Source organism: Pyxicephalus adspersus, chromosome 7, assembly GCF_032062135.1.
Source record: "Pyxicephalus adspersus chromosome 7, UCB_Pads_2.0, whole genome shotgun sequence".
NCBI classification, from domain to species: domain Eukaryota; kingdom Metazoa; phylum Chordata; class Amphibia; order Anura; family Pyxicephalidae; genus Pyxicephalus; species Pyxicephalus adspersus.
Genome location: NC_092864.1, coordinates 77,403,010 through 77,427,278, shown reverse-complemented (window position 1 = coordinate 77,427,278; position 24,269 = coordinate 77,403,010). Strand labels below are relative to the sequence as shown.

Here is a 24,269-nt window from a genome sequence, read left to right as displayed (position 1 = left end):
GTATATGTATACCTATATTTATAGTAAGGTACAGTTAAAATTATAATTAAATTAAAAATTATAAAAAGTTAAATTTTGTTGTAGTATATTTATAGGAAGGAAATTCTAGCTAAAATCCCATTACACTATTAGTACTATTTTTTTTAAATGCTGGCAGCCCTCCTATGTAGTGTTGCTGTTCGAATTAAGACTAATCATAAAGTGAGCTGAATATTGCTCATTCTCTTTGTGTCTACTGGAGCAAAGTGGGTGGGAGTGGTATCTGTATGGAGATAGGGAGCTGTATTTACTGAAGGCAGGCTTTGGGATAGTCTGTAATCAATTTTAGTCAGTACAGTCATATGTGTCTGAGCACTCTGTGCTGCTGTCAAGGAACTTGTCCTTGTTGCTGATGCATAACTAAATAGACAGAAATGGTATTGTGGTTCTTTACATTTGAGTATGGTACACGACCTGTGTTCAAAGGAACAACTGAATGGTAAAATCCCAGTATGATTTAGGAATTTGCCTGCTATTGAGAAAAATGCAGCTGAAACATTTGCTTTTATACACTACATTCAGTGGAGCTTCCTGTATATCTGAAATCTTATCTTAACCTTCATATAATTTATAAAAATGCCAGGATATTAATTTTCATTTGATCATTTTAACATATTGCTGTGCTTACCCCAAGCAGAGCATTGTGGTTTATTTCCAGAGAGGCATCCCTGATTATAATGTTCTCTAAAAGTATGTATTTGATAAAGACATACAGTCTATTTGCTTTGCATGTGCACTACCGCTTAATGGTGTGATCAGCTTTATAATGTTACTTTTCATTTGCCTTGCAGACACAAGAACCGGGGAACACTCAGTAATTTAGTGTCACAACATTTGGATCACCTGAACTATCTTAATGATATTCTGATTATTGACTGCGAATTCCTTAATGATGTTCTTACAGATCACTTGTTGAACAGATTGCTGCTTCCTCTATACGTCTTCTCACTAGTTAATCAAGACAAGGTAAAAAGAAAAACACTGAGTTTTATAAAATTTAAGTTTTTAAAAAATGTTAAAGTGGTCGTAATAGATTAAAGTAAATATCTAGTGTTAAAGGTGCTTCATGCCTAAAAATTATATTTCAAATGCATACATTTAAGAAAGTCTTTATTGTTGCTTTGGAAAGTAGTGTTTGTGTTTTTATTTTACGTTTTTGCTGTTTTTTTCAATCCTGTGGAAAAAAAATAAGAAACATACACAAATACAGTATAAGTAAGTTCAAAATAACTGGAAAATGCACATATTTATAGAATATTATACCAGAACAACACAGTAGCAATAACTCCATCATAATAATATATAGTTGGAAGATAAACAGATTAGTAAGGTACAGAAACTTGATCAAACATGCTATGTTTTCACATCCATCCAGGTTTTCTGTTATTAGGTTTTTTTTAGGCCTCAACCTGACCCCTTCTTTCCTTTTCAGTAAAATACCTGCTCTTAAATCATATGTTAATCTTTTCTTATCTTAAATATATTAATCCCCATTTGTATGAAATTGAACACTGTAATATATTTAAAATGAATACAACCAAAATTCTTATGGCTGAAATAATTGAGTTGAGTATAGAACTAGTACAATTCACATAATATATATATATATTGCTGCCAATGTCCTGCTTATGTCTAGTCTCTGTTGGCTTTGAGCGGTCTTCGGGCTACATGGCATGGACATTGTGGCATGCTTTGACTTCATTCATTCAGCTGAATCTTTTGCAGTGTATTTTAGATGTTTCCAAAAACACATGACTGAAGTGTGTCTGAAACAGCGGATACGTAAATGTAAATCTAGCCAGAATATATATTCACATGTTAAAAGTATTCACATGTTAAAATTTTACAACAGGATTAATATTATCTCAGATGTTTTCTATTAAAATCATAATTTTGGCAGCCTGACAACTGTCTTCTTATTAAAACACAAACAAAAAAAACTGATGTTTCTAAGCTTTTGCTAACAAAATGAAAACTTAAAAGATATATTTACTTGGTCGTCAAAAATTATGTACTCTTGTTTTGTGTACAGTTTTAACCTAGTTCTCTTAGTTCCCCTGCAAAATTCTGAATATATCCTTTTGAGCTTGCCAGGAAAGTTCACCTAATGCTGCTTTCTGTGGTAGTGGAGCACAAATGCTTTACTGCTCCTGAATTCAGAGCACAGTTTCAAATCTCACTTGTACTATGCCTGCTTGAAGTAAAGTGGTATAGACAATGTTGCAGGTGAGGAGGGATAGCATTTTAGATTCAAAGGAGGCTTCGATCAATAAAATAAGTTTATTTTAGGGGGCTTGTGCATGCTATAGCAATTGAATTTGGTGCTAAAGCCTTAAGTTTTAAAATATCTGTGTGCAATTTCACAGTTTTTGTTCTCCAAAACCAACCTGCATCACCAACAGCAGTTAATCCGTCTTTACACCTTGTTTTACACCTAAATTTTATGCTTGATACCTGGTAATCTGTGAAACCACTTAAGAATGTTGCAAAACTGTGTCATTGGTCTTTTAGTATCCACATGCATAATAGGTCTGCTTCGCTTTCTGGTTCTTAGCAAGAATGCTGCAGGGCATTTCTTTTGAGGTAATATCTGGGGAAACTAACCTAATCACATTAGGAAGACGTTGTCTGAACACAAACCTCTTGAATTTATGTTGCAACCCCCTGTATCAGTTGTCTCTATTCCAGTTCTGATACTTATCTATGACCTTTCCCTTTTCCTGATGATCTGTTACTTGCAAAAGCTTTGACCTTTTTCCAGTCTGATTACTACTTTGCCTGCTAATTTTTGCACCACACTTTTTTTCCTGCTACCATCAGTTGTCAGTCTGATTTATCCCCCAGGGCTACAATCTAAGAGCCATTTTACACACAGCTCAGTATTACTCATTGAGTACTTGGTAGCACCAGGCAGTTTCTTATGCTCTGAATCAACCACCTTTAAAGTGTTAGGAGGCACTCTCTTGGTGGCAGCTGTGCTCGTGGTAGCAGTGGGGCTGCGGGACCAGTGCCCTGTGGGTTACAACATCCCACTGAGGCTGCACCGCTTAAGGGAATTGAGTTGTGCGCAGATGATTAGCAGAGAAGTTCCTGGTAATTTCTAGCTGTCATTGGCTGCTGGGGCTTATAGCCTCTCTGCTCCCAGTCAGAGGTGCCTGGTGTAGCGTCTTCTGGGCTTACTTGTGTTGGATTGTTTTGTGAGTTTTCTCTGCTACTGACCTGCGCCTGTTTCTGACTATCCATTTTAACTCTGAATGGACCGACCTCTGCTTGTGACCCAGGCTCTGTTTTTGTCTTTGCCCTTTGAACTTCGCTGGATGGACTGATTTCCTGTGTGTTTGACCTTGACTAGTTTTTTGGATTTCCTGGAATGTCTTACTCTGCGTTTATGGCTCTGTACTCTGCTTTGGTGGTAGCCATGTTAACTGCCGTCCTATCTCCAGACATTATCCTTTGCGCACCAAGTCCTGGGGGCAACCGAGTGCTGGGAGACACGAGTCTCCCGAGGTTGAACGGGGGGTGCTATTCTTCTGCTTCTTCTATGCGAAGACTGAGGCATAGATTGGGGGATTGAGGTCTTGGGAATATCGGTATTGATCCTAGCCTTACATAAAGCATACATTTTTCTAAAGTCAAAGAGGATCCACAATGTCTGTGACAGTTTCATTTTTCCCTGGTCTAGAGAACTGAGGCAGAGTTGATCAAGATTCAGTACCTTCTATCTTCTTACCTATTTGGTGGCACCTACACCCACTCTTAAGCTCCTAATACAAGCATCTGACTCAAGCCTGGTATCTGCATCAACAACCTTCATTTTGGGTGCCATTTCTTTCTCCATACTCAAGAAACCTTCAGTTCTGCTGCGGTTTCTTGAACCAGTGCCAAAGTTTAAATTACTCTTTTTTTTTTTTATCAAATTTTAAGACCTTTCTGAGCAAGCAGTGACCTGGGCTTCCCTCCTTCTTGAGAGGGATTATTTGCAACTATATGAATATTTTCTGTTCGAAAATTTTTGCAGACTTTTTAAAAAAAAAAAAATATAAATAATAAAAAAAATGTAATACAAAAATATTAGAATTTAGAATATTTTTGATTGCTTCCAAGTAGCATCTATTTTCGCTAAATTAGACTTTTAGGGGGACCTACATCTTCTTCCCATTCACATAATTTCTTGTATTATTTATCTTCTGTCTAAGGTTTACACATTGGTCCAAGTTAAAGTTTCTGCATTGCTTTGGTATTTAAAAATGCCTAGATTTCAGGTCAAACCTTACGTGACTTCCTAAATTTTTTTTCATTCCCTTGTTTCTTTCAGTCATGAAGTCTCATCATATTCACCATGTTACTTAGGGCAGATTACATGCAGAATCCGCACTCCTTAAGTCTGAAGCTTTTATTGTCATAGATGGGAATGTTGTTTGTGATGTTTTAGCTTGAATAACTTTAGCTTTGGATAAGTATTTTAAAATTTGTCCTCATTTCTAATTTGTTATTTAAAGCGCTGCATGATCAGTTGGTACTAAATATAAGTTAATATTAATAACAAAAACATTCCATTTGTTATAGTATACATTTTTCTAGGTTTGCAAATTTTTTTTAATTTTTTTGTTTTACCTATCAATAATCTAGGTTTAACCAATGCTAGTGTATGTAGGTCAGGAAAAATGTTAACTTGCAAATGCATGATTTTTGCCCATTACATGATTTTTCAACAAGGCTGAAATTTTACAATCTTCATCATGCTATTAACAGAAAGATATTTACCTCAGTGTTAACCACCTGTGACTCAATTCCTGCCTCTGTAATTACAAGAAAGGAAAGCATGCAGCTATGGGGGCAGTGACAGTTCTAAAGTACCGTATTTTACGCCGTATAAGACGCTCCGGAATATAAGACGCACCCAATTTTAAAGGAGGAAAATCTAGAAAAAAAGATTCTGAAAGATTATTCCCCTTCTGATCACTCATGTGCCATTCATAACGGTATTCCCCTTCTGATCACTCATGTGCCATTCAAATTCCCTTTCTGATCACTGTGCCTTTCAAATTGCCTTTCTGATCACTCTGTGTCATTCAAAATTCCTTTCTGATCACTCCGTGCTTTTTTTCCACTGTACAGCAGTTAGGACAGGGAACAGCAGGTGGCGCTGTGCCGTCTTCTTTCGCTCTGCTTTACAGACTCTTTATTTTATGCTGCAATTAAAATGGCTTTCTTCAGTTACAGGTTTTCTGCAGCTTCCTGCTACCAGTAAATCAAACGCAGACACAGATCCCAACTCTGCTGGTAGTTTACCAAACCTGAGCCTCCATCTGAACTACCTGTAAATATAACCTTAACCTGCCAGCCTAGTTAACATTTACAAACCAGGCTTTCTCTTCGGCAGGTTCTGTGGTAGAATGAAAAGTCCCATTCTACCTTCCTTTATATTCCAGGGCCCAGGACCCTAGAACATTCATTATGAAACATGTGACCCTTGGTTACCTTACTAAAGGGATTGAAAATCAATAAATCAATCAAAAATATAATGCCTGTCCAGGACCCAGCCTTGTTGTCCTGTACAACAGTTAGGTCCATAAATATTTTAAAGCTCACACACGTTTTGTTATTGTACCTGTTTACTCAAACATATTCAAATTACAACAGTATGAACACAGATATATGTGTTCTACCCAAGAGGAACAGGATAGATGTCAATTATAAGTTGTTTTGTGCTTAGCTTGTATGGAAAAATAATATGACCAAAGAGAAGGGAGTAAAGACAGGCTTTAGGTTGCACATAGATATATAGTATGAGTTATTTTTTAGATAAAAGTTTTTATTGTCTCATCTATACAAAGTTCTTCTGTGCAAGAACCTATCTCTGACACACGTACACACTCGTACTACTCTGTTTTAGGTGGTTAAGTGAACTAAGTATGTGTACAGGGACAGACATATAATAATTCTCAGATTCCCAAATCGTTTCGCTCTAACTGGGCTTCTTCAGGGGATTATTTTTGAAAATTCACAACTACAAGCAATACATAAGATATAGTACAATTAGTATGCTTAAATCCAGCGCTTTGGTGTCATATAACATTTCCAGATATAACTCAAAATTAGTTTTTAAAGTATCAATTGTATGACCTAGTTGTATATTACAACACAAAATGAGTACAAGGGATCATTAGGGAATATTATTTTGGTGGTGATGCAAAATCTTACTTTAATTAAGTCCTGATCCTCATGCAACTACAGCTGGATGTACATCCAGAGAGTTTTCCAAAATTTGTTTCTCCAGCAAAGGATTTGCCCTGGGTTGAAAATTGATACATTCATTTAGGTTGATACAACCTGTACTGAGTGAGATAAAATTACCAGCATTGAGATTGAGATTTTATATTTAGGATATTTTGAGTTTAGGTATATTGTGGTAAGAATAATTTCTCCTTTTTACCTAGTAGATAGTTCTTAAGCGATTTAGATTGTCTTCCATAGGATAACCATACCGCACACTTGGCGTTGTATGAATATGAGATCTTTCAGATGTATATAAAACTCATCAGTATACACATAAAAGCTAATTGCGTATAATATATTGTATATTGTTAAATGTCCACGAGATGGCGTACCTTTCAAACGCTTGTGTGTCCTTGATCTGAAAGCATCTTTGATTCCTCTACAAAGAATGGATATCTACATGTATTTATAAATAGATAATTTTAAAGTGTATTCAATTAGTTTAGGGGATACAATTATTATCTATTAGGTAGTTGATTATATATCAGTTATTTCACTATATGTTTATTGCATAGGCTATTTTGTTGTAATAGACATATCAATATCTATAATGTTGTTCTAAATGTTAGTCTATTTTTACAATTAGAAAAGACAGCATACCTTATTATTTAATAGCTGATAGAAAACATCATGGGGTGGTGTTTAATCCAAAAGAAAAGGGGTTTTATTAATAAGTAACCCAATAGCTAGAAATAAATACATTTAAATAATTGATGAATAAAAGGAATAGCTGCATTCCTTACCTCATGGTTGTATGAGAGGGCAACAGTATGTATTAAAAACTTATAATGAAATCCATCCAGGAATGAACATATGAAATATAGCTAACTGTATGATTGTTGTTACCAATATGGTGCCTCGTATTCAATATACAGGTTGACAATCAAAAATCTGTCAACCTCTGGAGATGCGCTGGATATTTGAAAATTCCGGATTTTTTAAAAGTTATACTTAGCTCCGCACACAGGCAGTCTTATCGATCCTACACTGGAAACGGTATACCGATGATATTCTAGTTATATGGACAGGCCCCAACCTTTTGGACTCGTAGATGAGGGTCTCTTGCTTGTTGGACAAGTTCCAATTGTGTGGAGCATTCCAATCTGAGGTACTGGCTAAAAGGTAAACATTTAACCAATGGGCATGGGTGGGCAATAGAAGCATGCAGTATAGTGTTATTGGCTGTGCTTTTCTTGAATAGGGCAGTTTGAGAATAGGTTGTGGTCAAGGTTACGGATATCTCTCTGCCATTGGCCAGGTCTGGGATGTGGCGAAGGGGGGCAAGAGCTAGGTTGAAGATGATTAGATTGTGGTCAGAAACGGGAAATGGTGAGTTGTCAAAGGTGGGTGAGGTTGCAGAATTTGGAAAAAAAACAGATCTAAAGTGTAACCTGCGATATGTGTGGGGCCGTTTATGTTCTGTCTGAGTAATGGTAATGGAGGGCAGTTTGGTTGAGGAAGGATGGTTGGAGTCATCCACTGCAACGTTAAAGTCACCTAGGATAAAGGTGAGCCAAATTGTCCACAAATAGCAAGACTGGGCCAGGGAATCTGTAGACGACAGCAACAATGAGGGGTAGGGGGCGGAAATAACAGATGGAATGGACTTCAACAGAGGTGAAAATGAGAGAGGGTGGGGTAGGAAGGACACTGTATGTTTAGTTAGGGGAGAGAATGAGACTCACACCACCCCCCACTCTTTTGCCAGGTCTAGGGGTTTGTGAGAAGTGCAGGCTTCCATAGTAGAGAGCAGCAGTATAGATAGAGTCAGAGGTGGAAAGCAAAGTTTCAATGAGAGCCAGGAATTTTAGAGATTTGGAAAGGAGGAGGTTGTGTATGGAGGTTAGCTTATTACAGACGGAGGGGGTAATAACTAGGTAGTGGGGATGATGATGAGGTTAAGAAGAGGATGAATCTCGATGAAAGGGTAGGGAAGGGAGAGGCTGGGGGTTCGGGGTTGGGTGAGATGTCACCAGCAAGTAGTATAAGAGAGAAAAAGGTGAAGGAGTACAGTCAGAGAAAGCAGGAGAGTGAAGGAGCAGGCAGACAAGGGGTTAATAGACTGGGTAGTGAAGTCCATGTGAGAGGCTCCAGAGTTGTAATGAAGTTAGTTATCTTGTGGAGTTCCAGGAGTGGGATAGAAATCAGTCAGGGGGATGGCTTGGTGGAAAGGAAGTTCAGGATGGCAGCAGAAGAGGTTGTGTTGGAGTCCAGGTGGAGGTTTAATGATGTATCAGTCTGAAGCCATGAGGTGGGAGTAGCAGAGTGTAATGGTATGCCCAATCCTGTTCCATCCCCTGGTTCAATTCCCTGAATTATATTTCGAAGCACTTATATATAATATTGCAGTTGGAATTTGGGCACGTGACCTAGCTTGATGTTTAAATAAAAGTGCTTTGGGCCCTGACTATGGATGAACTGATGGGAGTAACAGTGGATTTTTTAATCAGTTGAACCTGGGCAGGGGAGGGTATTAGCAGGGCAAAAAAATCAATTAGCCCTAAACTGGAAAAATAGTGAACAGATAGCGCTATGGTCAGATTTAAATTTGTGCGATAAATTAATCTAAAATGCACAGCATACCAGACAATCGGATAAAAATTGCACACAGAATGGAAATGGCAGTCAGATTGCACAGCATAGAGCCCCTTCTGTGTATCCAAAATTTTTATGGTTTGTAAATACAGTCACTGGATGCTCTGCTCCTTCCAATTAATGTCTCCACTCCTCAATGGCCAACTTGATTGCCAAGAGTTTTTGGTTCCCAATATCATAATTCAGTTCTGCTGGAGAGAAGTTTTGGGAAAAGAAGGCACAGGGGTGTAAACGTTTAGGTTTTCCACAGTGCTGAGACCCCAAGCTCGGATGCATCTACCTCCTCAAGGAAGGGTTGCTGGATGTCTGAATGTACAAGGATAGGGGCGGAGCAGAAAGCCTCTTGAAGTTTTTTTAAAGCTTCACAGGCCTAGGCAGGGCACTGGGAAGGATCTGCTCCTTGTCTGGGTCAGATCGGTAAAGGTAGAGAATAAGACCAAGTAATTTCTAATAAACCTCCTGTAAAAATTGGCAAAACTTATGCTCTGTAGGGCTTTCAAGTTGGCAGGCCAATTAAGTACAGCAAGGTCTATCGTCAGGCCCTGATCAGAAACAATTCAATCCAAAAAAGGATTTTGTTGGACTTCAAAAACACACTTTTCTAGATTGGCATACAAAAGGTTCTCCCTTTTTGGAGGACTGCCTTAACATGAGGCCATAACCTTTATGGACAGTGTAGAAGCTGTAGCTATTGGAGACATGAATGGATGAACGAGATTCCCACTGTCCCTACAGTGGCAGTGGGCCCTGAGACGTAGTGTGCATGGCATTGTTAAGTGGCATCTAGAGCTGGGTACTGGGAGGAGGAGGCGGTGGGCCCTGAGATGGGGCAAGGACAGCAGCTGGGGAATGGGCAGACAGCAGCAGTAACAGCAGGAGGAAGAGGTGGTGGGCCCTAAGACGGATCAAAGATAGTATTAAGGATTGAGTTCATCACCTACATGAACAGTGTAGAAGCTGTAGCTACTGGAGACATTGCTGTGTAGGGGGCTGCCTTTTCCTATCTGCTAGCTTTAACTTTGTAAAATGTGGCATTAGACAGTATTGGTAAGTTGTATATACATCTGGGTATTGGGCAGGCAGCAGCAGTAATAGCATGAAGAGGAGGTGGTAGGCCCTGAGACGGAGTGTGGATGGCATTAGTAACTGGCATATGGAGCTGGGTACTGGCCGGGCAGCAGCAGTAATAGCATGAAGAGGAGGAGGTAGTAAGCCCTGAGGCGGATCAAGGATGGCATTAAAGATTGAGGCCATCACCTACATGGACAGTGTGGGCAGGCAACAGCAGTAACAGCATAAGGTGGAGGCGATAGGCCTTGAGACCGAGTGTGGACGACATTAGTAACTGGAACCTAGAGCTGAGGTACTGGGCAGGCAGCAGCAGTAACAGCAAGAGGAGGAGGGGTGGGCTCTGAGACAAAGTGTGGATGGTATTGGTAACCAGCATCTAGAGCTGGATACTGGTCAGATAACAGCAGTAGGGCCCTGGGACGGAGCAAGGATGGCATTAGAGGTTGAGGCCATCACCTCTATGGACAGTGTAGAAACTGTAGCTATTGGAGACATGAATGAATGAACAAGATTCACACTGTCCATACCTACTATCTAGTGAGACCACATACAAGGGGGCGGGCTTGGGGGAATCAGCGGGGAAATACAGAAATTTTTTTTCATTTGTGGATATATAGCAAGTGCTATCACAGTTAAATATCTGTATTTTTATGGGTTTTAGGATAGATATCAAGTGCTATAATAATTAAATATCTGTATTTTTTTGAGAATAATACAGAATTTTTAATGGCCTTGGGGATATATAGCAAAGTGGGATCAGACTAAAAAAAGCTGTATTTTTTGGAGAGCAATAAAGAATTTTTTTATGGCCTTTTGGATAGATACCAAGTGCTATCAGAATTAAATATCTGTATTTTTGGCGAGAAATACAGAAATGTTTATGGCTTTGCAGATATATAGCAAAGTGGGATCCAAATAAAATATCTGTAATTTTTGGAAAGAAATACCAAAATTTTATGGCTATCATAATTAAATATTTGTATTTTTTATTATATGTATGTATGTATGTATAATTTATCTTGAATTATAATACCTCTTACAGTATATCACAAAAGCCAGAAAAATGTATTTATCCATAAAAAATATAGCTAACTCATTCTGATAGCACTTAGTATCTATCCAGAAACCCAGAAGTTTGTTTGTATTTCTCTCCAAAAAATACAGATATTTTATTCTGATCCAACTTGCGCTCTATTAAAAAGGTAATAAAAATTTCTGTATGTCTCTCCAAAAAATACAAAAATTTTATTCTGATACCAGTTGCTAACTATCAAAAAACCATAAAAATTTCTGTATTTTTCTCCAAATATAAGATATTTAATTATGATACCTCTTGCAATCTATCACAAAAGCCAGAAAAAATTCTGTATTTATCTATAAAAAATTCAGATATTTCATTCTGATCCCACTTGCTATCAAAAAATCTAGAAAAAATTCTGTATTTCTCTACAAAAAAGATACAGATATTTCATTCTGATCCCGCTATCTTTCAAAAAAAAAGGCAGATATAGTTTTGTATTTCTCTACAAAAAAAAAAAAATCTTTAATTATGATACCTTGCAATCTATCCCAAAAAACAGAAAATTTTCTGTATTTATCTATAAAAAAATACAGATATTTCATTGTGATACCATTTGCTTTTTATCCAAAAGGACAGAAAGTCAAAGTAGATAAATGCAGAGGGCCCAGAGGGAGGTCCTCTGTAAAAAAAAAAAAAAAAAAAAAAAAAAAATATAGGTTTTTTTATAGGCCTCAGAGACAGAGGTAGAGGGCCACAAGGGGCAGGAGTAGAAGGAGATGCAGAAGGCTGTGAAAGTGCTCTTCCTATCAAGGTGTCAGCAGGATGTGCAGCAGTTGACGACTAATCAGTTCACTTTAGAGGGGGTGTTAAAGTTATTGCCGATCCAAGCCTTATTAATTTTAATCTCTGCCAGGAGTGGTAAATGCAGGCACACCCTGGCCTTATATAGGCCAATGGCTGCCTGTGTGGCATGCAGTGACAGACAGCAAATCGGCTGCCTGCCACAACAAAGAATGAGGGGAGCATCCCTGCTGTTATTGAAGGGCCCTAGGCATTATGAGGGAGGTCACTAGGCATTGTGGGAACAACAAATTCGGGGCTTCGAATCCAATAATAATCCATCCATATTTGGGTCTACCATTAGGACGACCCGAATTCGAACAACAACAACAACACTAATAATGAGTTTACCAAACATTTTTCTACACACATTTCACCCCATTTAATAATCTGCTGGGATTCCAAGTCAACTGTAGGATTATGTTTGTGGTAGTTCCAAACATTACAGGTAAAGACGTAATGTTTAGCAGAAAAAATGTTACCATTTCAGAATGGATGGCACTACCTTCACGAAAATCTCAGGGGTTACTGTTATAGGTTTACCATGCTACGAAGGAGAATCTTATATTGCTAACACACATAAAGACTCCGGAGGCCTAACCTCCCTAGCAATCTAATGCCGTCCAAATTTCCATTCAAAAAGCGGTACATTTTTTTTTTCATTGTAGGCTGTAATTCTTAGGCATAACTCACTGATATTGAATACATTTAATAATGAACTTTAAATCACAAAACACAAAAATCTGTTAAAAATTTTTTTAAATATTTAAACGTAATGTCACTGTATAGTACACATATATTATATATATATTATTATAATTTTTATATATGTATATCAATAATATATGAATATTTCTTTGTATTGGACTCAATACAGCTATTTTGTATTGAATCCAATACAAAATGATTTGAATTTCCCGCCGATCCTCCCGCCTGCACCAACGAATGTACCAATGTCATCTCGTTTCTGCACTTGCGGCTGGAGATCAGAGGATCTGCGGGGTCCAGCTACAGAGGGGTTAAATGTTTTTTCTTAGTTAAAAGCAACCCCAAGTGTTACTCGGGATTACCTCCAGGGGGGTTAACAATAGGTTTTCCCTCACAGCGCGCCAGAGCCTCATCCATAAAATTGCCTCAGCTCCATTATCCAGAAAGGCCTTGCAATGCTCTACAGGGGAACTTAAGGAAATCTCCACGGGACACAAAATGCAACCAGATTGTAGAGGACATACCTGCTCGCCTAAGGCCATTTCCCTAGGCCCCCCTAGGCGCTGGAGTATCCCAACTTCCTTTGTGGGCAGGATAGCACAAAAAAGCTAGATTCCCCACTGTACAGACAGCCCTTTAGTTTTCCTCTTCAACCTCTCAGTGGCTCTCTGTCCCCCTATCTAACACTGTAACCTTTACTAGGGATGAAAATTTTCCTTGAACTTCCAGTAGTTCAGCGAAATTTCGGAAATTTTGGAAACCATCAGAAGAGGAAATTAAAACAGGAGGACTCCCAGAGCTTCATTCAGCCCTGGAAATCCTCTTGTTCGCGGCTCTATACCTCAATAGGGATATCACTGTCTAGTCTGTCGGTCACTCTTTCCATGACTTCACATATGGGAAAGACCGATAAAGTATGTAGTACAGCATTTTAATGTAAAGCTGTTTTTCAAATTGTTCTTTTCAATATATGAGCTTATTGCACTAAAACCCTAGCTATCCTACTGGTATTTACACATTCTTATACTCCACATTATTATCTTTGTCACTTGTTACAATCTGTAAGCATCATATCTCAAATATATGCATATAGTATATTCTCTGTTAAATGAGCCTATGTCTCTGAATTCCCCTGAGAAGGCCATTGAGCAAAACGTGTCGGGCTGAGACAAGTTTTTCAAATGTAAACATGATGCTATGTGATGTGACTACATTGGATAATTATATGTGTTACTATATGCATAGTAGCACTATGTCTAAATGAGGATATGTAACACATTTTTTTAAAGTCAAATATCTTTATTATTGCCACAAAAAGCCATCTTTCTTACTCTTTTCTCGTATCAATTAGGACAGAAATAAATCTAGGTGCAACAAAAGGAGTACACATGTTATCTAAGTTTATTAGTGGTGTACCCCAGGGTTCAGTGTTGGGACATTTACTGTTTAACATCTTTATAAATGATATAGAGTTTAGGATTAAAAATACCATTTCTGTGTTTGCATATGACACTAAAATATGTAATGTAATAAGGTCCATAAAGGATGTCTACAATCTACAAGCAGACCTGGATGTACTGTTTGATTGGGCAACTAAGTGGCAAATGACATATAATAATATGGCAAATGACATATAATAATGACATAATATTGAGAAATGTAAAGTTATGCACTTGGGGGCTAACAACTTGCATGCTTCATACTGCTAATGGGAATACATTTGGGGACAGTCAGAAATGGAAAAGGATCTGGTGGTTCTGGTAGATCCTAGACTTAATAATAGCATGCAATATCAAGCTGCAATATCAGAAGATAGCAATGTACTTTCTTGTATTAAAAGAGCAATAGAGTGCAGAGATGGAGACATAATCCTGCCCCTGGGGTGCATGGCCAGCTGAAGACATGCTGTTGCTGAGCCCCGGTCAGTGCATCGATATTCTGTGTTATTCCTCCACATTATGGAGGCAGCCAGGGGGTTCCAGGCTGAGAAAGGCAGCCAGGGGGTTCCAGGCTGAGAAAGGCAGCCAGGGGGTTCCAGGCTGAGAAAGGCAGCCAGGGGATTCAAGGCTGAGAAGGCAGCCAGAGGATTCAAGGCTGGGAAGGCAGCCAGAGGGTTTCAGGCTGTGAAGGGAGCCAGCATCTCTTCCAGCCAGGGGAGGACAGCCAGAGTGGGTTCCAGGCCACATGAGAGGGGACAGAGCTACAGGAAAGCCAGCTGGAAAAACCAGATTGGAACTGTGAGCGAAACAGTGTTGATTTAGTGTGTGTTAGTAAGAAAGGGCACCTAAATGAGGTAGCCAGAGGCCCAGCCGGGCTACTGTTTGTTATTTTTGTTAAGTGCTGGAAAGTGTGCCTTAACACTTGCCTAAACAAATAAATACTACTGTTATTTTGGACTGGTTGGTAACAGGTCATAAGTGCTAGGCCCCTAGGATTGGTAACAGGCCATAAGTGCTAGGCACCTAGGATTGGTAACAGGCCATAAGTGCTAGGCCCCTAGGATTGATAACAGGCGGTAAATTCTAGGCACCTAGGATTGGTAACAGGCCGTAAATTCTAGGCACCTAGGATTGGTAACGGGCGGTAAGTGCTAGGCACCTAGTATTGGTAACAGGCTGTAAGTGCTAGGCACCTAGGATTGGTAACATGCAGTAAGTGCTGGGCTTTTACCAAGTTTTTTTAAGCAGTAGTGGTTCCTGGCATGAGGAATGGACAAATGTAACCTTACTGCCTGTGTGAATTCAGCCTAACTTCAGATGTGCTCCTGTGTCTATATTTAGGTAAAGTGAACTTTTGTGAAAACATTTTCATTTTCACTTGATTCTTTTACAAAATTAGCCCAGAAGCCCATGCTGGCTCAGCTTCCACCTTCTCTCTAATGCTCACTTGTACGTTCAGTGCTACCTTGCACTGCGCATGCAGATTGAACACTTTTTTTTTTTTTTTACAATATAAGAAGTCCTCTGAAGATGCATGCACACAAGGAGCGGTGCAGAGCCTCTTGGGATATGTGACACAAATATCCCAGGAGGCTGCGGATTTCCCATTCGGTCTTTACCGAAATAGAAGTGAAGACTGAACGGGAGAGGTCCTCTCCACAAAAGTGTAAAAAAAAAAAGCACATTTTTTCATTACATAACAGAGAAAGTCACTCACATAATGTTAAAAATGTGGCGATGCTTAAATAGCGTCATGCATGTGATATCAGATGGGGACAAGACAGCCAGTGACCCCTCTCATCACTGCCCGTATTCTATATAAAAACACTGTCTGTGACGTTTATCCGCAGTGTGTAATGTCATCAGCAGCGCAGTGTGATAGCAATGTGAGTGTAAAAGCTTCTTGTCATATTCTGCAGCCTAACAACTCGCTGTGTTCAAACCTTCAGATCTCCTAAACCGTTGGTTGTATTAACTTGAAATTTTTAAGGTACACGTTGAGGCATGGGAAACTGAAACTGTAGGTGCAAGTGGGGGACACTTGTGGTTAAACCCTTCTAAAATGTAATTAGTATGGCATTATAATTATAATAAATTATAATAAAAATAATATTATATTATATTTTACTAGATTGTAAGCTCTTCGGGGCAGGGTCCTCTCCTCCTGTATCACTGTCTGTATTAGTCTGTCATTTGCAATCCCTATTTAATGTACAGTGCTGCGTAATATGTTGGCGCTATATAAATCCTGTTTAATAATAATAATAATAATAAAATTATAAGAACATAAATCTCTACCTAGCAAAATGTGCTGCCTGCTCTGTTACACATATCTGTCTGCAACTTACCTCAAACCCCAATTTCTCTAGAATTAGGAGATGCAGGGAAACAAAAATATAGGTGGAAGTGAGAGACACGTGTGGCAATCACCTTTCATCACCATGGCATCTTTACAACATTAAAAAAAAAACTGTCCATCAAAATGCACTTACTTGTTACACATGACTGTAACCTTCCTGTACCTCAACCTCAATAAAATGTAGTGGGCAGAGTTCATTTTCTAATGATGCCATAGTGATGAAGTTTTAGGGGATGTTAGTCACAGATGTTCCCCACTTGCACCTATATTTTTGGTTTCTTACACCTTCCCATTGGTAACAGAGTGTTTTATGTTCTAATGATGCTGTAGTAATGAGATTGTAAGGGGAGAATGTGTCCGACACTTGCACCTATATTTTCAGTTTTGTACCCCCACTCTAAGAGAAATTGATGTACAAAGAAGAGAAGCAGACAGTAATTTCAAAGGTATAGATTTGTGACAGGTAGGTATATATTTAGGGGCCCCACCCCAATGCTTCTTGCTATGTTAGTGGCTCCGGGGTTCCCAATTTGCACTTTCAATTTAGGACTCCTAGTTGCACTTTCCTCTGAAACAGCAACCCCAAAGTTCAATTTCCATAACTTTTTACCTTTGTAACCCCCATATCTTAAAATTCTTTGAACCTGGGGGGCTGAAATTGTAATAACTAGTATCTATGAGGGTCCCCTGTACACCCTGAAAATTACAGGTCATTGTGACATACAGTTTAGGAGATATGGAGGTTTGTACACAGAGCTGTGAGGATGCAGAATGAAATGCAGACTTTATACACAGTGGATACATTTCACAGGCATATTTTTTTTAAACAGAAAACTGAGCTCGTGCTATGAGATGGGGCGGGGCTGCCTGTGTCTCCTTCACATGAAGGCTGAACTGTGTGCTCACCCCTCATCGGCAGTAAATCCTCTGAACGGATGACACAGAGCACAGATGACACAGAGCAGCCTCACTGAGATCCGTGCATCCGAGGATGAGAGCTGCCGAGAGCTGGGCGGGGTATTCAAATCAGCCGGGCGGAGCAACCGGCTAAAAACCTCTGGGGAGAACTATGTACTGCTACATTCCGCTATGCTTTTTGAACTCTCCACTTACAACCTCATACATATATTATTCTGAGTTCCTTATTACTCCTCTTTATTGGACCTCTGCTAGTCACTACAAGGGAAATTCAAATTGCACTACCTCTGGAATAAAAGTAAGTCGAAAAATAAAAATATTGTTTATCCCCTATCCCTTTATGATATTTACCAACAGGGTCAATTAATAAGTTAGACCCCCATATCATTCAGGTACTCTCCGCTTAGTATATTAGAACTCTATATTCAGATGAAGGATCTGTTCAAGGAATACCACTGGTTGAATCTGTGATAGCCTAGATGGGAAGTAAGTGTAATGCAACCCCGTTTCCCTTATCTGAGTTTTTATAATACAGGTTGACCAATGGAATTTCATACATAAAATATTTTTTTTTGATGTAGGTAATCAAATTATTTTTTGCTAAATTGACACTTGGCTCACTATCAGTATTCATTATCCCTTGTTGTTGGTATTATCTATCACTGGTCGTTATATACCCAACTAAGTCCTAATATACAAATTACCAACACTCAGTAAGCATATAACTTTTAATGAACATGTGTATGTACATATATATAGTTAATTCCCTGTTATCATGTTTATTTATGTTAACTTGACATTCAATTATAGCATTCATCTGGTAACATTATTAATATCTATATATGCATTTCAAATCTATACATTCATATACCTTGTGTGCTTTATCTTGATGAACTTGTTATAAATTGAGTTTTCTGTTTTTTTGTTTTTATTTTATTTTCACTGCAAACAGTATTGCTCTCAAATTAACCCCTTGAGGAAGCCAATAGGCGATACACGTTGGGGAACGTTTCCCCAACGTGACCAATTAACTACAATCTTTTATGATTGAATCCAAAATATTAACTGATGAATACTGAACTTAATACGCACAGGATCTATTTGTATAGCTGAGGTGTACGCATAGTAGATTTCTGTTAGTGTCAGGTGAAAATGTTGTTATTTTCATGTGCCTGCCACCTACCTTTCCCCTATTTTTTTGTCTAAGAGACCCTAAACAAAAAATATCTAAAACTGGATGTTTTGGTGACCCTGTCTCAAAAACATATAGAACTTGGATGTATAATTGATTAAGATTAGAAAGTGGATGCATTATCCAAAGAATTATGTAGTTTGCGACCTGGGGGTAATTTAATACATGGGATAGGGGTGGAATCCCTTAAACTTAGGGATCGAACTCGCACATTATACTAACAGCATGGAGATAAATCAGGCAAACTCCTAGCTAGGACACTCCATTCTCGTATTGCTACCACCCCCAACCCATGTATTAAATCACCCTCAGGTCATAAACTACATAGTACTTTGGATATTGCATCCACTTTTCAATCTTAATTTAAACATTTGTATAATTTGACAGGTAAATTTTCTGAGATGCATCCACAGCTGTTCCGCACTAAGGTACTCAGATATATATCAAGGAGACTGTATTACCGACAATTTCCCAAAAGTCATGAAAAAAATTGGATAATCTTTTTACAGAGTTCATCCAATTAGACCAGGTTGGCTTCATTTTAGGCTATGAAGAATGCAACAATACTTTAACAACAGCCTCCCTGATCCACTGGGCGCAAAAAAAGTTGATTTTTTGCCTTCTCTCTGTGAATGCCTAAAAGGCATTTGACCAAGTGGATTAGACCTTCTTACAGGAAACACTTTTACAAATTGGGCTAGGAGATGTGATATTTGATAAGATACTACCCCATTATACCAACCCCTCAGCCAAGGTAAGGACTAATGTGGTATTATCTATATCTTTGCCAAATAACAATGGAACAAGACAAGGCTGCCCATTGTCTCCGCTTCCATACATTCTGACAATGGAACATTTGGCCAATGCTTTATGGGCAAACCCAGACATTAAAGGTCTCCTGCTTCATCTAAATCCATTCCTGTGTTAATGAAATAATTTGACCGTTTTAGTGGGGTGAGTAATTTCAAGGTCAGTTATGACAAAACAGAAGCCATGGGCATTTCTATGTCCCACAAATTAATCTCCAATATGAAAACTAATTTCCCATACCTTGTGGCAGAACAAATCTCCTATATATTTGGTTATCTGCATACCCAGTGATTTAGACTCTATGGCAGACAATAACTATTGGCCTTTGCTTCACAGTATCGAAGGTACTTTGAAGACTTATTCAGAAACATACAGACTGTTGATCCAGGGAACATCTGATTGTCTCACGGAATTATGAAGGAATTTTCCCCCTGAATTGTACCAAGATTTTTTTTTTGCCTTCCTCAGGATCAAGTGTCCATAGGGTTTTATATCTGGGATATGTTTATTTCTATAGTGGTTGAACTTTATGGACTTATGTCTTTTTTCAAACTGGTCTACTATGTAACTATGTAAGTCATTAGATGATGTCATCAAAGGCACTCCGAAAGAAACATTGTAATAATAAACGTATCCAGTTAGGGGGACAGAATTACTTCTACATAAACTATATACATAAATAGAACCTAACTGTTGACAGGCAGCCCACTGGGGCTAAGACTACTAAAGCTGATGCACTACCCCAACCCTTTGAGAAGGAAAAACTGGAGTATGAACTTTATTTCATAATAGAACAGTTTTTTTTTTCAATTTGACTGCAGCACTAGTGAACATGCCAGAAGATGCATTCCCCGAAGTCTAAACCTTACTTTAACGGTCCCTTATTGTGTTGGCCTACATACGCCTTCCCTGACCCTGTTTGACTTTGACGTTGTCTGTTGATTTTGACCAAGCTTCTTCTTTGGCTGCTGTCAGCTGTTGCCATTCTGACTGTAAATGAAGGCTGCAATATCCAAACCATCTGTATTAAAGCCCATCATCCCTTGAGGGGTGCTTGGCTAAACAGTGGGCAACTTCTTAGACCTTTTTGTATTCCTTGGGTCCTACATTCTCCTTGTGACACATTTGGGACATAAGTGTTTAAAAAAATAGAACTACAACATGAAACAGATTTGCATGCCTTATTATTCAGATTGGATACTGTTCACACAATTTAGTCAGTTATTGCCAAAATTTGGATCAGTTGTTACTATTGCACCACATAAGAGATTAGGGTCTAGGTAGAGAAAATTTAAAAGCACAAAGGAATGCTTCCAGAAAACACAGTTTTAAATGTTCTATATTTTGTGGGATAGACACCCTCACAGATTGTATTACAGACAGAATCCAATCTCAGCTGCAACACAGATAAAAAACCACAAGAAACAAGGGTATAAAAAGCAACACTCTTTTATGAAATATGATTTTACTATGTTCTTTTTTTGTGTTATGTTGAAATACAGAATACAGCATATTGTTTTTAGATTATCTATGCTTCTAAAAACTAACCTAATTCCACATTCCCTGCTGTACTTAATGAAGGAAAAGAAATATTAGATAGCTGTTTCCATTTTATCTTAACTGCAGTGAAATATCTTTCTGCCTTTTCAATGTTTTTCATTGCAGTTCATGTTTTATTATTTTTTTGTTAACTTTAGCCATCAGAGCGTCCAAGGATAAGTCCACAAGTAGCACTGTACCTCTTATCACAGGTAAGCGTAATCTAAATATTTGACTGGCTAGATTTTTAGATAGAGTTACCTAAAAGACTGTCTACCTGTTTGTGTTTGTTTTACCCACATTCTCATTTATATTGAATATTATTGGGAATTTTGTAAAGATTGTCCGTTCTATTACCAAATGCATTACATTTCTCCCTTCTGCAGTTATTTGTATTGTTCTGCTATATTTTGCTAGATTCCTAGGTTATAATTTCTTCTTCTCATGGAATTTAGATTTGAAATGTTCATTTTCAAGCTGCTGGTGAAATCTTTACCTTTCCTTGCACCTTTTTTAGTGTACTTCCCCCCCCCCCCCCCCAACATCTGCTACTGGGTCTAACTTTTACAGACCCCTCGTAACTTGACCTTTGCTGTGTGATTATGAGGGTGATTTTTTTCTGCTAATTTCAACCCTTAGACCTGGTCTGCTGCTGCAGATCACTTTCAATGCCCAAAGCTTAAGGCTTTCCCGGTCTCTCTTTTTTTTTTTTTTTTTTTTTTTTAAACTATATAAACTTTATTTAAAAAAACAGGTAGCATTAAAAAAAAACAAAATATATATAACAGTAATGTGTCTTGTTTAGTTGTAACAATTTTTCTTCAATTTTGTTTTATTTATAATGATAGGGAAAATCTCAGGTATGTTTGGGGTAAAGGATGGGGGGAGTTATCCGACCTTGATAGGCCAAAATATTCAATCAATACAGCTACAGAGCATAGCAACGTTTCGGACACCTTTACCATGTCTCAATACTGCCCAGCAGATATGAAACCATTGTACATTCAAGGAAAAGGTAGAATATGCCACGTTGAATCGTGATGTAAGATTTGGTGTAATTCTAATAGTTCAATTGTAAAGTCCATAAAATCAAAACACTTATCAAAGAATTTCGTCACTTTAGCATCAGCTGAATCGTTAGCCTCTAAGATCTCCCTGTAAAACAGCGTTCTCAGGGAATTTAATACTGTATCTAAATTAGGTGGTTGGGCATGTATTCACTGGAGCATAATCGTATGTCTGGCCGCCAGTAGGCATAAAGAAATCCAATTATGTATTCCGTTTTTCATAAGTGTGGTATACGCCTCCCAAAACCCAAACAAACATACCGTGTTTCCCCGATTTTAAGACATCCCCATTAAATAAGCCACCCCCCATTTTTGAAAAAATAATTAAAATAAGACACTCACCCGTGAATAAGACATGCTCTGAGATCCGATCCTGTGTGTGTCCCCTTGATGCTGGCTGTGCAGCACGTGTCTGCTCCTGGCTGCAGTGCAGAGTGAAACTGAAAGTAACAGCCGGCATTCTGCACCAGGAAGCAAGCTGCTGATCCCTGCCCTAATGGAGATCCCTGCCCTAACGGAGATCCCTACATTTAATTACCGGTAAGTGAACAGAAGGGGACAATCAATGGCATAGAGTGATCAGAAGGGGACATTCAATGGCATAGAGTGATCAGAAGGGGCCATTCAATGGCATACAGTGATCAGAAGGGGATTATGAAAGGGACATGAGTGATCAGAAGGGGACAATCAATGGAACATGAGTGATCATGAGTGACTTTCAACAATAAATGTCTACTGTAGTCTTCTTCATGGAAAAATAAGACATCCCCTGAAAATAAGACCTAGGGCATATTTTGGCATTTCAAAAAATATAAGAGAATGCCTTATATTCGGGGAAACAGGGTAGCAATGGCTCAAGTGGAATCACCACCTATTTATATTTGGTAAGGGTGTTGTCCCAGAATTTTTTAACAACTTTACACTCCCAGAAACAATGTTTGAGCGTAGCCGATGTGGCCCCACATTGTATGCATTGTGTGCTTCTGACTAAAACAGTGTGTGGAGGTGCAACAGTGGGCAGATAAACTTTATAGGCCCTGTGGAGAATCTTTAACTGTGTTTCTCTCCAGTTTTCATTGGGTTTTGCCCTATGAACCTCCAGGTATCCTTGTATAATTTTTTCTGGTAGGTCCACAATATTAAAATCTCTGCTATCCATGGACATTGGATTCCGCCAGTGGCTTGAGGTACATTGCTTGTAAACGTGGATATATGGGCTCAATGGATGGTGGTGATATAGCCACTAGATTGTCAAATCTATCCTGATCTGTCACTTTAACAGGAACAGATATACATGCTTTGCAGAATTTCAAGAATTGCAGATATTATAATGGGTGTGCCCCTAAGTGGGTGTAGTCAGCCCAAATTTTTGTTGCAAAGCTTTTAAGGTAATTGGTCTTGCACAAAAGAAATCATATATTTGTTTTTATACCTTTCACAGCCCAGTTGCGGTTGACTAGGTGTTCAATACCTTGTGGAAACAAAAGGTTACCTACAATTGGCAAATACTTGGACCCTTGTCTCATGCCCTACCCCAGTGATATTAGAAATCCTGGTGTGCTAATTCTGGTTTGGGGGTCCGAATGCATTGCTGTCATCATATAGTCCCTGAATACCAGGTTTTTTTTTCTACAGAATTTGAAACAACCAGGCGATATGCAGGTTATCAAATGCTTTCTCCGCGTCGTTACCAATAATAGCCAAATCAGATGTACGATGTTGTTTGGCATATTCTAGTACTGTTAGAACGCTGCAAATATTCATCACTGCAGATCTTCTCCTAACAAATCCCGCTTGGGTAGGTGAAATAAGGTCAGGTAAAAATGTAGTCAAACTATTTGCCAATATAGAGGAAAGCAGCTTTTGCATCTAAATTTATTAAAGAGATTGGACGATAGGAGGCTGGTTGTCTGGGGTCCTTTTCAGGTTTTGGAAGAACTTTTATATGGGATTCCTTTCCCGAGGGGAGATATACCCCAGTTTCCCACATGTTATTGTACACATTTCCCAGATCTGTTATGATGATCTTTATGAATTTTGTAATATTGGGCCGTTAGGCCATCTGGTCCCAGTGCTTTGTCGTTGACCAAGGAAGATATAGCACCCCTAACTCCTGTTCAGTTATATTTGCATTAAGAATTTCAACCTTTTCATTTGTTGATGTAGGCAAGGGAATCTGCTCAAAACACGGCAATGCCTGAGAAAGCTCCTCTGGGTGACTAGTATATAGTTCCTTATAAAACTGCCTGGGTATTGTATTAATCGACTTAGGGTCATTTGTCAATTCCCCTGTGGGTGTATCCATGGAGGGAATATGCGCTGCTTTGTACGGTGGCCGAACAAGGTTGGCCAGTAATTTTCCTGATATGTTCCCATATTTGTGCGGTCTTAA

The 24,269-nt window shown here is 38.6% G+C and overlaps 1 protein-coding gene across 6 annotated transcripts in view; it reads left to right on the top strand.

Moving 5' to 3' along the window:
* CLEC16A (C-type lectin domain containing 16A) overlaps positions 1-24,269 on the top strand; it is a 333,014-nt gene that overhangs the window by 130,731 nt on the left and 178,014 nt on the right. For 5 of the 6 annotated variants that reach the window (XM_072419008.1, XM_072419010.1, XM_072419011.1 and 2 more), the window contains 2 exons: positions 831-1,005; positions 20,969-21,022. In XM_072419008.1, the coding sequence (XP_072275109.1) occupies positions 831-1,005; positions 20,969-21,022 (229 nt within the window). The remainder of the gene's footprint in view (positions 1-830; positions 1,006-20,968; positions 21,023-24,269) is intronic. The other variant, XM_072419009.1, reaches the window with a different exon arrangement.